At 44.0% G+C, this 17,135-nt stretch overlaps 1 protein-coding gene across 1 annotated transcript in view; it reads right to left on the bottom strand.

The window, feature by feature from the left end:
- CNRIP1 (cannabinoid receptor interacting protein 1) overlaps positions 1–6,354 on the bottom strand; it is an 86,505-nt gene extending 80,151 nt beyond the window's left edge. Inside the window, exon 1 of the mRNA XM_077485941.1 lies at positions 6,027–6,354. Within this exon, the coding sequence (XP_077342067.1) occupies positions 6,027–6,205 (179 nt within the window). The 5' untranslated portion in view covers positions 6,206–6,354. The remainder of the gene's footprint in view (positions 1–6,026) is intronic.
- Positions 6,355–17,135: the final 10,781 nt, after the last annotated feature.

Here is a 17,135-nt window from a genome sequence, read left to right on the forward strand (position 1 = left end):
CTTCCGATTTTTGTTTTTGTCGTACGAGAATTTTCGTGACTTTAGTTACCTATTCAATTTCTACTTGCCACTATCAAGCGAAAAAAGTCGTATGATCTGTCGTACTATATTCAGATCGTGTGTATGGGCTATAAGGGTGAGCATTTATCCTTAGGCCGCGTACACACGGGCGGACTGTCTGTCCAACTTAGTCCGCTGAAACGTGTTTCAGTGGACAATCCGCTCGTGTGTGGGCTTCAGCGGACTTTTTCAGCGGACAGTCTGGCGGACTAAGTCTTTCGGAATTTCCGTAATACAGTCCGTCCAAACTTGGTTTCAGCGGACAGTCCGCTCGTGAATAGGCAAGTTGGACGGACTAAGTATGGCGCATGCTCAGAAAGGATTTACATGGCCGAAGGTTGCATTGCAGTGTATTGGACGTCGTATTTCTAGTCCCGTCGTACGTGCTGTACACGTCATCGCGCAAGCTTTCAGCGGACTGTCTGTTCATCGTGTGTGGTCAAGTCCGTTCATTCAAAAGTAGAACGGACTGTCTGTCGGATTGTCTGACGGACTTAGTTGGCCAGACAATCCGCCCGTGTGTACGCGGCCTTAGTGTCAGGTTGACACACACCAAATGTAAGTGGAATACTTTGTATCAAATTGAATAAACATCGAGACGGTTTTGCCCTATGATTGCTTCTCTTCCCCCCACACATAATTGGAAACATTTGATCAACATATACGAGTTGGGTCTCTTTCACACATGCGGACCATTCAGGTCTGGCTGTCAGTTTTTCAAGCGGACCTAAACAGACGCTCCATGTACCTCTATGGAGCGATGGATGTCATCGGTGACATGTCCGCTGACATCCGATCTGCTCCGATCAGGAGGAAGTCCATTTTCATCCGATCCCACATAGAGGAGAGCGGGGCTCTGACAGCTCCGTCCCTGCACAGTGAACCCGCTGGCGATTACATGCCACCAATAGAAAGCTTTATTTGTGAGGAAAAATTATAATCATTTCATATGGGGACAGTGTTGCACAACTGTCATTCAAAGTGTGACAGCGCTGAAAGCTGAAAATTGGCCTGAGCAGGAACGAGGTGAAAGTGCCCAGTAGGCAAGTGGTTAATTAGCTCTGTTTTCATAAGATATGGGGGTGGAGGGAATCAATAAAGCTGCTGCACCACATTTCTGACAGAGACTCGTGCACCATATTCAGGTAGTTCGAAAATGCGTCACTTTTACGTTGTGTCCCACAAAATGCACCACTTTTACACTGTGTCGCATTGAATACAAATGTAATAGTGGAGCTAATTGGGACCAACTCTCTTTTGGCCTACAGAGAAAAACTGTCTCAAGGCATGTTTACCCTGGAATGCAGTGCGGGAAATCCACATACCCACGTGGCTTGCCGCACCGTATTCTGGTCTGTTGCAGGGGGTCAGTTCAAGTTAACAACACCCCAAACGCATTGCGTTTGCCCAGACTTACCCTGCACTGGATCGCATGGTACAAAAGTACCGTGCGATGCGGTTGCCGCTTGTTTCAAAAAGTAGTGGATGCACTACTTTTGGTGCGGTGCGATTTCAGACCATTCAAAATGAATGGGGATGAAATCACATCTGCACAGAATTGTATGTGAAGCGCACAGGAACCGCAAAGCGTTCCTGTTCAATTCACCTAAAGTTCTAATGTGAATGGGCCCTCTGACAGATTTTGCGAATGTGTCTCTCGTGCATTCTAAAAGTGGTGCAGGATAAGCAAAATTAATCTACAAGTTCCAGACAGGTATGTGAATTTGGCGCATTCTTCGTTTCAGAATGCATAAAAGACAACTTTGCAAAATCTGCCTGCGCCAGTCTTTTTGAATTTTCGGGAAGAGGTTTTTATTTCGAATTTGGAGCATTCAGTGCATCTCAATGTAAAAGCAATTTACAACTACCTTAATTTGGCACACAAGTCGCTATCAGAACCAAAGGTGTTGCAGATGCTTTATGAATTTGGCGCAATACGTTAACATGAGGGATTAACTCCAGAAAAGGGGCAAAGCAGCTTTGCTGAATTCCCTCAATGACTTTTAAAGTGAAATTCCAAGATTTTTCAAATTAACCACTTAAGGGCCAGAATATTACCCCCCCCCCCCCTTAATGACCAGGCCATTTTTTACGATACGGCACTGCGTTGCTTTAACTGGCAATTGTGCGGTCGTGCGACATTGTACCCAAACAAAATTGACATCTTTTTTTTCCCACAAATAGAACTTTCTGTTGGTGGTATTTCAACAGCTCTGCGGTTTTTATTTTTTGCGCTATAAACAAAAAAAGAGCAACAATTTAGAAAAAAAAAAAAACAACACAATTATTTTTACTTTATGCTATAATAAATATCCAAAAAAAAGTAAAAAAACTAATTTCTTCATCAGTTTAGGCCAATATGTATTCTTCTACATATTCTTTGGTAAAAAAAAAAAAAAATATGCAATAAGCATATATTGATTGGTTTGCGCAAAAGTTATAGCGTCTACGAAATAGGGGATAGATTTTTAATACATTTTTTAATAAAAATTTTAGTAGTAGTGGCGGCGATCAGTGATTTTTAGCGGGACAGCGACATTGTGGCGGACAGATTGGATACCTAACATTTTTTACACTTTTTGGGGAACCGGTGACATTATTACATTATGATATTATTACAGTAATCAGTGCTAAAAATATGCACTGTTATTGTACTAATGACAATGGTAGGGCAGGGATTAACATCAGGGGCGATTAAGGGGTTAAATGTGTTCCCTGGGAGTGTTTACTAGACAGGATCTGTGTGGTCTCCCCCGTCAGAACGGAGATCTGCCTTGTTTCCTGTCACTGCGGGAACGATCGTGGGTGGCTGGCGGACATCGAGTCTAGAGGTTGACTGATATATCGGCCAGCCGTTATGTCGGCCAATATTTGGCATTTTTTAATTAATCGGCATCGGCCGATTGTGCTGATGAAAAGGCCGATTATATGTTCAGCGCGACTTACAAAAGACTTCTGTAATAGAAGCCAATGTAAGTTGCCTGAAGTTAAAGGGATTGTAAAGTTAAAATTTTTATTTTTTTAAAATAACAAACATGTTATACTTACCTCCACTGTGCAGCTCGTTTTGCACAGTGTGGCCCCGAACCTGCTCTTCTGGGGTCCCTCGGTGGCTGTCTCTGCTTCCTCCCGCAGGTGCTTCTCACGTTCATGCAAGCTCCCTCACATAGCCGCTCGCTGTATCACACGGGCCCGCCCCCCTGCGCTCCGCATTAGTGGATGTGATTGACAGCAGTGGGAGCCAATGGCTGCGCTGCTTTCCATCCATCCACTCCAGCCAATCAGCGGCCAGGCTGAGTGGTGAAGAGGAAGTCGGGGACGAGCGCGGGACTTTCGAGGGGTGAGGTAAGAAAAACGGGGGGGCTGGGGGTGCTGGCACTGTCAGATGTTTTTTCACCTTAATGCATAGAATGCTTAGATTTTTTCCTTTAGACCCCTTTCACACCACACCGCACCTTGCGTCGGCGGTAAAACGCCTCTATTTTTAGCGGCAGATTTGCGGCGCATTTCGGCCGCTAGCGGGGTGCTTTTACCCCCCGCTAGCGGCCGCGAAAGGGTTAAAACCGCCGGCAATACGCCGCAATAGCGGCGTTTTGCCGGCGGCATTACAGCGCTGCCCCATTGATTTCAATGGCCAGCAGCGGTGGAGGAGCGGTAAACACACCGCTCCTTCACCGCTCCAAAGAAGCTGCTGGCAGGACTTTTTTCTGACATCCTGCCAGCGCACCGCTGTAGTGTGAAAGCCCTCGGGGCTTTCACACTACACACAATGGTGCAGCTTCTTTAGGGCGTTTTGCAGGCGCTATTTCTAACGCTATAGCGCCTGCAAAACGCCCTGGTGTGAAAGGGGTCTTAGATTTACCAAAACCATATAATAGGAGGTCAAACCTAGACACTTTCAATTTAATTGCAATCAGGCAGGCCCCTGTACTACATAGTTGAAGGTAAATCTAAAGTGTCCAATCACAGCCAGTCACATGTAAACAAGGAAGTGCCGTAATTGGCTCTCCTCGCCTCACACTGACAGAGTGGGTGACGAGGAGAGCCAATCAGCAGCATCTCCTCCCAGGGGGACACTTAGGAATGGAATCAGGGCATTAATCATCAGTGCCCCGATTACAGTATAGTAAAACAGTGTCACCATACAGTGCCCACCAATGCCAGCGATCAGTGCCCACCAGTGGCAGAAATCAGTGCCCATTAGCGATGCCAGTCAGCGCTGTGTCGCCCATCGGTGCCACCCGTCTGTGCCGCCTATCCGTGCCCACCAGTGCCACCTATCAGTGCCCATCAGTGCCACCTAACAGTGCCCATCAGTGCGGCATATTAGTGTCTCCTCATCAGCGTCGCCTCATCAGTGCCCATAAATGGCACCTCATCAATGCCCACCAGTTCAGATTATCAGTGCCCATCAGTGCTGCCTAATCAGCGCACATCAGTGAAGATGAAAAATTCATATAATGTGCATTGCAATCTAAGCTGGGCACACACTATACAATTTTCTTTAGATTTTTTCCTTTAGATTTACCAAAACCATATAATAGGAGGTCAAATCTAAACACTTTCAGTTACAAAATTTACTTACAGAAAAAAAGGAAAAAACTTTTTTTTTTTCAACATTTTTGGTCTTTTTTTTTGTAAAAAATAAAAAAACAGCAGTGATTAAATACCACCAAAGGAAATCTCTATTTGTGTGAGGAAAATGATAAAAAATGTGTTTGGGTACAGTGTAGCATGACCGCGCAATTGTCATTCAAAGTGCGCCAGAGCTGAAAGCTGAAAAATGGCCTGGGCAGGAAGGGGGTGTAAGTGCCCGGTAGGCAAGTGGTTAAAGGATGGCCGCACTCCGATACATAATGAAAGGAGGTTTATTTTCCAAAATGTAAAAACAGCACTAGAACGGTACAAACAGGGAAACGCAGGTAAGGTGTTTCACACGACTAGCGCGTGTACACCGCCGGGTGTAAGGCGGGAGTGGCTGAGGGGTGGTAAAAACATAGCTCAGCTTTGGAGTTTTACCACCCCTCAATTGAAAGTGTAAATGAAGCCTTAGGGCCTGTTTGCACCTAAATCACACAATCCACTCTTGTGCAGTGCGATTTTGCAGCCTATTCAGTTTAATGGGCTGCAGTTTGCAGCGGCATACAGTAAACGTATTACTGTGGTACCATGCGATTTGGTGTCTGCAAATGCACAGCGTTTGCCATCTGCATCTGTTGGCACCTGCAGCAGATGGTAAAGGCAGTGCATTCGTTCTATGTTCTGGCATGAACTGGCTATTAGGGTTAATCTTTTTTTTTTATCTAAAGGGATGAAGATGACATTGCACTATTGTATGACACTTCTACTTCTATAGAATACAATATAGTGTGCCATCCTCCCTCTGGTCACATGATCAGCCTACATTGAATGTACAGGATCCTCCATGATGCCATCCACTCCCATCTTATGAATGCCAATCTGAAAATCCTGCAACATCTGTGCACCCCGCTGTCAGCTGATCCTGGAATCCTCCTCAGTCCTCCCAGCAGATGTTCTCTCTGAAGGGTCCATCTAATACATTGTATGGATTGGAAATGCTCCCATAGTGCACCTTATAAGACATTGGACCGCCCTATACTATGGATTGTCTGCTACCGGTAGATCATGTCTGCAGATCTCCTCCTGATGCCCTATAGGCCCTGATGATGTGTACAGTGCTGTGCATTGTCAGCCGTCTATCTCTATGACAGCTCAGCACAGTCACCCTCCTCCATATATCCCTCCCTATGACTGTGCTAGGCAATGCCAGGGGGTAAGAAGATGCCAGCTGCTGCAGCGACCAATCAGATGGTGGCATTCAGCTATTTAAAGAAGACAGAGCAGTCAGAGCCGGCTGCTGATTGGCCGCTGCAGCTGCCTGGTCTTACTTTGCAGTGATTGCTCTCAGCATCCCCACAATGGCAGTACACGGCTCCGGTACTTACGTTGCTTTCAGCGCTCCGGGCTTCAGCACCACCTCGATCTTGTACTTGGCCCCGGTCAGTAATTTGATGGTCCGGTTCTGGCCGAACCTCTGTCCGTCCACCTTGAAATACACCGGGCCGTCATTGGGCTGAATCTTCAGGGAGACCGCGATCTTCACCAGGTTCGGGATCTCCCCCATGTCTGCCCTGACACTGACAGCTGGGCGGAGGAAGGAGGAGGAGGAGGAGGGATCGGCGCTCCCTATGGGACCCGTACACAGGGATGGAGGAGGAAGGACGGCGGCCGGGCAATCCGCTGATTTCTGGGCAATCTAATCCTCTGTGATTGCAGCATTCTAATCCCATCTATGGGGAGGAGGAGGAGGAGGGGAGAGATCTCCTCCCTGGACACACATCCCACCATACACCCATCTACAGGGTGCAGAGAGAACCAGTATATTGTATATGATCAGTATATATGATCAGTATATTGTATATGATCAGTATATTGTATATGATCAGTATATATGATCAGTATATTGTATATGATCAGTATATATGATCATTATATTGTATATATGATCAGTATATTGTATATGATCAGTATATATGATCAGTATATTGTATATATGATCAGTATATTGTATATGAACAGTATACATGATCAGTATATTGTATATGATCAGTATATATGATCAGTATATTGTATATGATCAGTATATTGTATATATGATCAGTATATTGTATATGAACAGTATACATGATCAGTATATTGTATATGATCAGTATATATGATCAGTATATTGTATATATGATCAGTATATTGTATATGAACAGTATACATGATCAGTATATTGTATATGATCAGTATGCAGTATATATGATCAGTGTGCATTATATATGATCAGTATATATGATCAGTATATATTATCTGTATACAATATATATGATCAGTGTGCAGTATATTGTATATGATCAGTAGGTATGTATGATCAGTATACAGTATATATTATCACTGTATTGTATATGATCAATATACAGTATATATGATCAGTATATTATATATGATCAGTATACAGTATATAAGATCAGTATACAGTATAGATGAGCAGTATATTATATATGAAGTTCGCGAACCACAAAGTTCGCGGCGGGCCCCATTGACTTCAATGGCAGGCGAACTTTAAAAACCTACAGGTCATATTTCCAGCCACAAAATAATTACTAGCTGAGCACACATAGTTCCACCACATGGCCACTGACATAACACATGTATGAAGTGAATCTGGGATCAACAACTACAAGCATTCTTTTTTTATATGTGAGATTTTGACAATTCAGGACTCAGGAGCGCATGAAGGCAATGGAGGAGAGGAAAGGTCAGGGTAGGCTATGACAAGGGTGCAGGAGATGATGATCACCAGCACCGTGATAGAGTGCACTGACACCAGCGCCGTGATAGAGAGCACTGACACCAGCGCCGTGATAGAGAGCACTGACACCAGCGCCGTGATAGAGAGCACTGACACCAGCGCCGTGATAGAGTGCACTGACACCACACCAGCACCGTGATAGAGAGTACTGACACCAGCACCGTGATAGAGAGCACTGACACCAGCACTGAGATATAGAGCACTGACACCAGCAACGTGATATATAGTCTCTAGAGAAGTGCAGTATGTATGTGGAAGAAGGTATATAACACCCCGCTTCAATCTGTTGTTTTTGGGGGCCACTAGTCTATCACACCAGTTATAATACTTATTTTTTATTGCGTTTGTCGCTCTCTGTAGTATCGCTGCAGAACCCCTCAGCAGTCACAATGCTGCACAGTGGAAATGCACTATACTATGCTTTCTATATGTGCAAGTATTTTATACGTGTATTACACACCTATATACTGCACACCAAATAGTACACCTATACCAGTCCTTACAAGGACCTTTGTGGACTAAGTAGCTAGTGATTTGCAGACTGTACCTCAGTCCCTACACTGATAAAGGACTGCTGCAGAATAGGGCAGCAATCTGCAGCAGTGCACCACAACCCTATATATTGTACACCTATACCAGTCCTTACAAGGACCTTTGTGGACCAAGTAGCTAGTGATTTGCAGACTGTACCTCAGTCCCTACACTGATAAAGGACTGCTGCAGAATAGGGCAGCAGTCAAGTATAATATTCTTTCTATATCTGAAAGAAAGTATATTATATGTGTACAACCCTATATACTGTACACCTATACCAGTCCTTAAAAGGACCTTTGTGGACCTAATAGTAATAGCTAGTGATTAAACTGACTGTCCCTGCTGCACACAGCGTCCTGTCCCTCCCTGCACTGACAAAAGACAGGCTGCTGCAATCACCAGCACAGCAGTGCACTGAACCCTATATACTGTACTACACCTATACCATACCAGTCCTTAGAAGGACTTTTGTGGACCTAATAGCTAGCGATTGGTGTCACTACAGTCTCTCCCTGCTCCACACAGCGTCCTGTTCCTACACTGAAATAAGACAGAATGTAAAATGGCCGCCAGATCAGGTCTATTTATAAGGTAGGGGGAATGTCCAATTGTCCATGTGCTGAAATGTCTCAATTGGCTGTCCTGTACCCCATGATGGATGTGTCATCATGGGTCAAAGTTCTTTCACACTGTAAACACATATGTCCACCGAGCGAACAGCGGCAATAGTCTGCCGATCGGGTGAATTGCAAACACACAAAATTCACCGCAAAATGACCGCTGGGCGAACAGTTTGGCCATCCCTAATGGCTCATATGAAAAGCTAATGCCCTCCCAAATAATGTTTAATGCACTGAAATAAATTAGTTTCACTGAAAAAAAGATTTATCATTTAATCAAGACAGACATGTAACATTTTGGCAAGACAAAAGTTTTGTCGCCTATACAGAAATTGAACAACTTTACTGAAAATCCAAAAATATGTCAGCAAATTAAGTAGTGGTGCTGTGAGATCCAAATGTAATATCTTGTATGACTTCCATGAGCTTGAAAGACAGCATCCATGCGGATTGGCAAGGATTCATACAATTTATTGATGAAGTCATCAGGAATAGCAAAGAAAACAGTCTTGCATGCCTCCCAGAGTTCATCAATATTCTTTGGTTTCGTCTTCCATGCTTCATCTTTCATCCTACACCACATATGCTCAATGATGTTCATGTCTGGTGACTGGGCTGGCCAATCCTGGAGCATCTTGATCTTCTTTGCCTTAAGGAACTTTGATGTGGAGATGGAAGTATGCAATGAAGCACCACCCTGCTGCAAAATTTGGCCTTTTTTATGGTTGGAATATAAGAGGTAGCTACGATTTCTTGGTATTTTAGACTTTTGATGTTGCCTTCCACCCTGCAGATCCCTCGCACACCCCCATACTGGATGTAACCCCAGACCATGATTTTGCCTCCACCAAACTTCACTGTTCTCTGGGTAAATCTCAGCTCCATGCGGGTTCCAGTAGGTCTCCTGCAATATTTGCGGCGACTGTGGTGTAATTCAACAGAAGATTCATCTGAAAAATCCACCTTCTGCCACTTTTCCAGAGTCCATCCTTTTAGCAGGCTGTGGCCCATGGCAAATGCCACACGGTTTTTCAATTGTCTTTTGTTTAGTGCTGGCTTATGGGCACTGATTCGACCATGAAGGCCATTTCGAGACAGAATCCGACAAACTGTTCTGGTCGACACAGGAACTTCAGGTGACCACGTCTCAGGGAGCTCTGTTGCAGTGGAAAATGGGCTGACCTTGGATTTTCGAGCCAACAAACGGTCCTCTTGAGCAGTTGTCTTGTGGGGTTGGCCTGACCTGGCCTTGTCCAAAACGTCTCCAGTCTCTTCAAATCTTTTTTTTATCCTCTGAACTCGATGCTGAGACACATTGAAGGTGTCTGCCACATTAGCAGTGGATCTGGTATTGATAATCAACACTTTCGTCTCCGGGTGAATCTTAGCCCTTGTACACACACACGGTCAGAGATTCCGACAACCAAATCCGTCGGAGTAATTCTGACGGATTAATTCCGGAAGAGGTCCGGAAGTGGTGTTGCATACACACGGTCGGACTAAGTTGTCGGAAAATCCGATTGTACATAACGTGATGACGTTATTTCGTTACGACGGGACTACGTTCAGGCTAGTAGCCAATAGCTTTGGTCTAGGAATTTGATCGGAGCATGCGTGGCACTTTGTCCGTCGGAGTAGGCTACACATGATCGGAGTATGTCAGATCAGAGCATTTTGTCGTCAAATTTTACCGGCAAGTTGGAAAACTTGGTCCGTCAGTTATTCCGATGGAAACAGTCCGATGCAGATCACACACAGTCGGAATATCTGACAAAACGGTCCGATAGGACACATTCCGTCGGAATCTCCGACCGTGTGTACAAGGGTTAAGGCATGAGGTCTAGTTGCAGTTGAGAAGGTCTAGTGTACTGGTGTTCTTTTTCTACACACCTGAGACCTAATTGATCCATTATTAGTCACAGGTGAAGCTCATATAACAAGGCGCCAACACTTATGTCTTGGCAAAAATTGACTCAATGGGCTTTACCAAGCTGTGAATATTAGAATACTTTTTGTCAGTTTCGTTTTGCACTGAAGCATTATTACAAAAGCTGTTGGGATTAAAATGACCCATTTCTTGTAACAAAATCTTAATTAGAAATATATTTTAGCGGCACTTCAGGTCAATTTGTACACAAGCGACAAGACTTTTGTCAGGGACTGTATATGACCAGTATACAGCATATATATGAGCACCATAGATGTACACAAGAGATGGTCAGAGACTGCGGACATACAGTGCTTAGAAAAGTATTCATACTCTGAAATTTTCCACATTTTGTCATATTACAAGCAAAAATGTAAATGTATTTTATTGGGATAATTATGTGATAGACCAACACAAAGTGGCACATAATTGTGAAGTGGAAGGAAAATGATTAAACATTTTTTACAAATAAATATCTAAAAAGTGTGACGTGCATTTATATTCAGCCCCCTTTACTCTGATATCCATAACTAAAATATAGAACCATTTGCCTTCAGAAGTCACCTAATTAGTAAATAGAGTCCACCTCTGTGTAATTTAATCTCAGTATAAAAAAGCTGTTCTATGAAGCCCTCAGTTTTCTTTTAGAGAACCTTAGTGAACAAACAGCATCATAAAGGCCAAGGAACACACCAGACAGGAAAGAGATAACGTTGTGGAGAAGTTTAAGGCTGAGTTCACACCATTGTCCGCATCCAATTCGCAATAGCAGGAGATTTTGACCGCCTCTCTATGGAGCCGGTTCACATATCTCTGCTGTGGCTCCGGTGCAAATTTACACATGAGCCCTGTGTGTTTTTGGTCCGTTTCAGGTCTGAATTCAGCCAAAAATTCAGGCTGAAATCGGCCCTGAAATGGTGAACCAGGACACACCGGGCCCCTGCTGAGAGCCTTATGTGGCAATGGTGTGAACCCAGCCTCAAACAGGGTTAGGGTATAAAAAAGTATCCCAAGCTTTGAACATCTCACGGAGCACTGTTCAATCCATCATCTGAAAATGGAAAGAGTATGGCACAACTGCAAACCTACCAAGACATGGCCGTCCACCTAAACTGACAGGCCGGGCAAGGGGAGCATTAATTCGAGAAGCAGCTAAGAGGCCCATGGTAACTCTGGAGGAGCTGCAGAGATCTACAGTGCAGGTGGGAGAATCTGTCCACAGGACGACTATTTGTCGTGCACTCCACAAATCTGGCCTTTAGTGGCAAGAAGAAAGTCATTGATGAAAGAAAGCCATAAGAAGTCCTGTTTGCAGGAAGTATGTGGGGGACACAGCAAACATTAGGAAGAAGGTGATCTGGTCAGATGAGACAAAAATTGAACTTTTTGGCCTAAAAGCAAAATGCTATGTGTGTCGGAAAACGAACACTGCACATCACCCTGAATACACCATCCCCACTGTGAAACCTGGTGGTGGCAGCATCATGTTGTGAGGATGCTTTTTTTCAGCAGGAACAAGGAAGCTGGTCAGAGTTGATGAGAAGATGGATGGAGCCAAATACAGGGCAATCTTAGAAGAAAACCTGTTAGAGTCTGCAAAAGACTTGAGACTGGGGGGAGTTTCACCTTCCAGCAGGACAACGACCCTAAACATACAGACAGAGCTACGATGGAATGGTTTAGATCAAAGCATAGTCATGTGTTAGAATTGCCCAGTTAATGTCCAGACCTAAATCCAATTGAGAATCTGTGGCAAGACTTAAAAATTGCTGTTCACAGATGCTTTCCATCCAATCAGACAGAGCTTGAGCTTGCAGCTGTAATTGCAGTGAAAGGTGGCTCTACAAAGTATTGACTCAGAGCCGGTTCACACAGGGGCGACACGACTTTCAACACGACTTTTGGAGGCAACTTGGGCACGGCTTGGGGCGACTTACAACACGACTTTAAGTCGCCCCAGGCCAGGCGACTTTTGCCGTGGCCAATCAGAGAATGAGCTCTGAAGGGGTAATAAAAAAAAAAATGGCATGGGCTCCCCCTCCGAGAGCATACCAGGCCCTTAGGTCTGGTATGGATTCTAGGGGGAACCCCCTACGGCGAAAAAATGGCGTGGGGGTCCCCCCCAGATCCATACCAGACCCTTATCCGAGCACGCTACCCGGTCGGCCAGGAAAGGGGGTGGGGACGAGCGAGCGCCCCCCCCCCCTGGCCCGTACCAGGCCGCGTGCCCTCAACATGGGGGTGCCTTGGGGAAGGGGGGGCCGCGCGGCCCCCCCACCCAAAGCACCTTGTCCCCATGTCGATGAGGACAAGGGCCTCTTCCTGACAACCCTGGCCGTTGGTTGTCGGGGTCTGCGGGCGGGGGGCTTATCGGAATCCGGGAGCCCGCTTTAATAAGGGGGCCCCCAGATCCCGGCCCCCCACCCTATGTGAATGAGTATGGGGTACAATGTACCCCTACCCATTCACCTGTGAAAAAAATGTACAAAAGAAACACAACACACAAGGGTTAAAATAGTTTATTGCACAGCTCCGGGGGTCTTCTGTCTTCGGGGGTCTTCTCGCCGGACTCCACCTCTATCTTCTGCTAGCTCTTTTACTAGCGGAGGAGCCCGGCTTTCTTATTCGCCGCCGCCCTCTTCTTCCGACTTCGGGGGTCTTGTCCCCCTCTTCGGTTCTTCTTGCCGGGCCACTGTGCCTTCTTCTAACTCTTTTACAAATGGTGGCCCGGTCTTCTGTCGCCGCTGCCACTGTCTTCTGTTCTTGAGTATAACAGAGTATAACTGTGGCGGCTGGTCCAGAAGCGGTTAATCCTGTTCTTATACAATATATGAGCAGTATATTGTATATGATCAGTATATTATATATGATCAGTATATTTTAAATAAGCTGTATTCTTTATATGATCAGTAGATATGAACATTATATTGTATATGAACAGTACATTGTATATGATCAGTAGATATGAGTAGTACATTGAGTTATTTTGAGGGGGTCAGAAAATTGACAGTTATACAAACTGTACACTCACTACTTTACATTGTAGCAAAGTGTCATTTCTTCAGGTTGTCACATGAAAAGATATAATAAAATATTTAAAAAATGTGAGGGGTGTACTCACTTTTGTGAGATACTGTATTTGCTGTTTCCCCCCACATGGCTTATCACAAACTACAAACAGGGCTTCTTATGGCTTTCTTTCAACAATGGGTAAAGGAAAAAAGAATGGTCACACACTGGAACCAATTTGATGCTTTGCAGGAAGTCTTTATTTCTTTTTTTGAAGTGGATTTTCACAGAGCAGCCCAGATCCTCTTTTTCTTGGGTCCCTTTTCACTGCTCCTGGCCCCTCCATTCTATTGCAGGCCCCCACAGCAAGCAACTTGCTATGGGGGCACCCAAGCCGAGCTGCAGCTCCGTATGTCCATTCAAAAACAGAGCTGTTGCTCAGCCCCGCCCCCTCCCTCTCTTGATTGGCTAACTGACTTTGACAGCAGTAGGCGTCAATGGCGATGCTGCTGTGTCTCAGCCAATCAGGAGGGAGAGTCCCAGATGGCTGGGACACTCGTGGACATCTCTAGACAGAGATGGGGCTCCAGTAAGTATTAAGGGGGCTGCTGCACACCGAAGGCTTTTTATCTTAATGCATAGAATGCATTAAGATAAAAAAACTTCTGACTTTACAACCCTTTTAATCATATAGAAAATGTAGGAAGGAAGCTGAAACTTTGAGTTTCCAGGTGACAGCAAAGAACCCCAAGGATTTAGAAAAGATCTGTAAGGCTTGATTCACATCTATGCATTTTTAGTATTTTTTGCATTTTTCAGATTTGCACTACAGTCCATTTAACATGTTTTCCTATGGAACACGTTCTGTAGTGCAAACCTGCAAAATGGAAAAAGCACAAAAAATGCATAGGTGTGAATCCAGCCTAAAAGAAGAGTGGACCAAAATCCCTCCTGAGTTGTGTGAAAATCTCGTAACCAACTACAAGAAACGTCTTACCTCTGTGCTTGCTAACAAGGGTTTCTCCACCAAGTACCAAGTCATGTTTTGCTTGGGGATCAAATACTTATTTTACTCACTGAACTGCAACTCAATTTATAATATTTGTATCATGTGTTTTTTTTCTGAATGTTTGGCTGATATTCTGTCTCTATCATTTAAAATACACATATGATAAAAAATGATAGCCCTTCATTTCTTTGTAAGTGGGAAAACTTTTCAAAACCTCAATTCCTCTCACTGTAAATATAATTCTTTAAAAAATTTCCCCATACTTTTTTTTTAAAAGTCAGCAGCTACAGTACTTGGAACTGCTGACATTTCATTTTCTCATAGCTGGATGAAGTTCCTCTTTAAGGTCTGTTCTAGTTTCTTGTTCCTCCATACCATTTATCTGTTACCATTTCAGTGCTAACGCATTATCCTGTGGAAGAGGTAAGATGGCCATAGATGGAGCGATTTTCCCCATCAATGCAGTCAGTTGCACCAGGAGCCATTGTGATTACTGCTAGCGGCTATAATAGCTGCTAGCAATAATCGCATGTAAAATCCAACATGCTGGTTGCCCATACATGGTTTGATTCAAAACCATCTATAGCGGGCTTTAGGGTGGCCATAGAGGACTTGATTATTATAGGAATTGTGGTAGTTATTTTGGGCATTTCTGGCTGCTGCAGATTATTTCAATTAAATTTTTATAGCATCCTCTGTGTATTAAGCAGAATATACAAAGACCAAAAGTCAGCCAGTTCAGCGGGAAATGGCCTACTTTTTTTTTTTTAACGGTATAGAAATGGCCTACTTTTAGTCTGTGGGTACCGCTGTCTGTAAACTAAAAAAGACTGACAATTGTGAAAAAAAAAAGATATTTTCTACTTTTTATTATAAAAAAAATCCAATGAACTCAATTTTAGTCATACATTTTGGCCAAAATGTATTCAGGCACATATCTTGGGTAAAAAAAAAAAAATTCAATAAGCGTATATTTATTGGTTTGAGCAAAAATAATAGCGTCTACAAACTAGGGTACATTTTCTGTAATTTTCTGCAGCTTTTAGTTTGTGAATCTCATTTCTTGAGGTGCTAAAATGGTAGGGCAGTACAACCCCCCCCCCCCCCAAATTACCCCTTTTTGGAAAATAGACACCCCAAGGATGATTGAAAAATTACAAAAAAAAATGTACACAAAGTTAGCACTGAAATTATATATTGCTCACACATGGCATGGGTATATGTGAAATTACACCCCAAAATACATTCTGCTGCTTCTCCTGAGTATGGGGATACCACATGTGTAAGACTTTTTGGGAGCCTAGCTGCTACAGGACCCCAAAAACCAATCGCCGCCTTCAGGATTTCTAAGGGCGTAAATTTTTTATTTCACTCCTCGCTACCTATCACAGTTTTGGAGGCTATGAAATGGCAAGATAGCACAAAACACCCCAAATGACCACATTTTGGAAAGTAGACACCCCAAGCTATTTGCTTAGTGGCATGTTGAGTCCATGGAATATATTATATTTTGTCACAAGTTTCGGGAAAATGTCAAATTTCCGGGATACCACTTGTGTGAGAATTTTTGGGAGTCTAGCTGCGTAAAACCAATCACCACCTTCAGGATTTCTGAGGGCATAAATTGTTGATGTCACTCCTCAGCCCCACTACCTATCACAGTTTCGGAGGCCATTAAATGCCAAGATAGCACCCCCCCCCCCCCCAAATGACCCCTTTTTGAAAAGTAGACACCCCAAGCTTATTTGCTGAGAGGCATGTTGAGTCCATGGAATATTTTATATTTTGACACAAGTTTCAGGAAAATGTCAAATTTCCAGGATATCACGTGTGAGACTTTTTGGGAGTCTAGATGTGTAAAACCAATTACCACCTTCAGGATTTTTAAGGGCATAAATTGTTTCACTCCTCAGTCCCCACTACCTATCACAGTTTCAGAGGCCATGTAATGCGAAGATAGCACAAAACCCCACCAAATAACCCCATTTTGGAAAGTAGACTGACGCTTGCATTCGCCTTTGCGTGCGTGCACGGGTGGACAGGGGTGCTTTAATTTTTTTTTTTTATTTTTTTTTTTTTAGAATGTCCCTATCAGACTATAGATCGCTCCTCAGCCCCTAAAGCATCTGACCACACCAAGATTGATGTTATAAGATGATTTCCCAATGGCACTGTTTATATCCAGTGAAACCAAAGTTATGAAATCCTCGTAGCTTCCAGTTTCTGTCTTTTGTCTCTATGAGCAGCTGATGGAACCACCGGCTGCATTCTAGGGTTCCCCGGTAGGATAGCAGAGCCAGAGAAAACCATGGAAGATGGCAAGAGGGGGGACATTCCCTCCCACTGCTTTTACATAAAAGCCGACTGCCGGCTGAAAAAAATTATACCAAGATGATACCTAAACCTGCAGGCATCATTTTGGTATAACCACTCAAAGTACAGCAACATACCAGTACAGCGCTGGTCCTTGCTGGACATATATTGCAATGTTCTTTTTTTTCATGCAGCCTATGGGTTAAAACAGATTCCTCCATTCACATTGATTGATCGGTGGTATGCCCACCATTAGAATACCGCCCTGCATCCACCCACTTCTAA

Source organism: Lithobates pipiens, unplaced genomic scaffold (assembly GCF_037356315.1).
Source record: "Lithobates pipiens isolate NorthernLeopardFrog02 unplaced genomic scaffold, aLitPip1_a1.2 Scaffold_18, whole genome shotgun sequence".
NCBI classification, from domain to species: domain Eukaryota; kingdom Metazoa; phylum Chordata; class Amphibia; order Anura; family Ranidae; genus Lithobates; species Lithobates pipiens.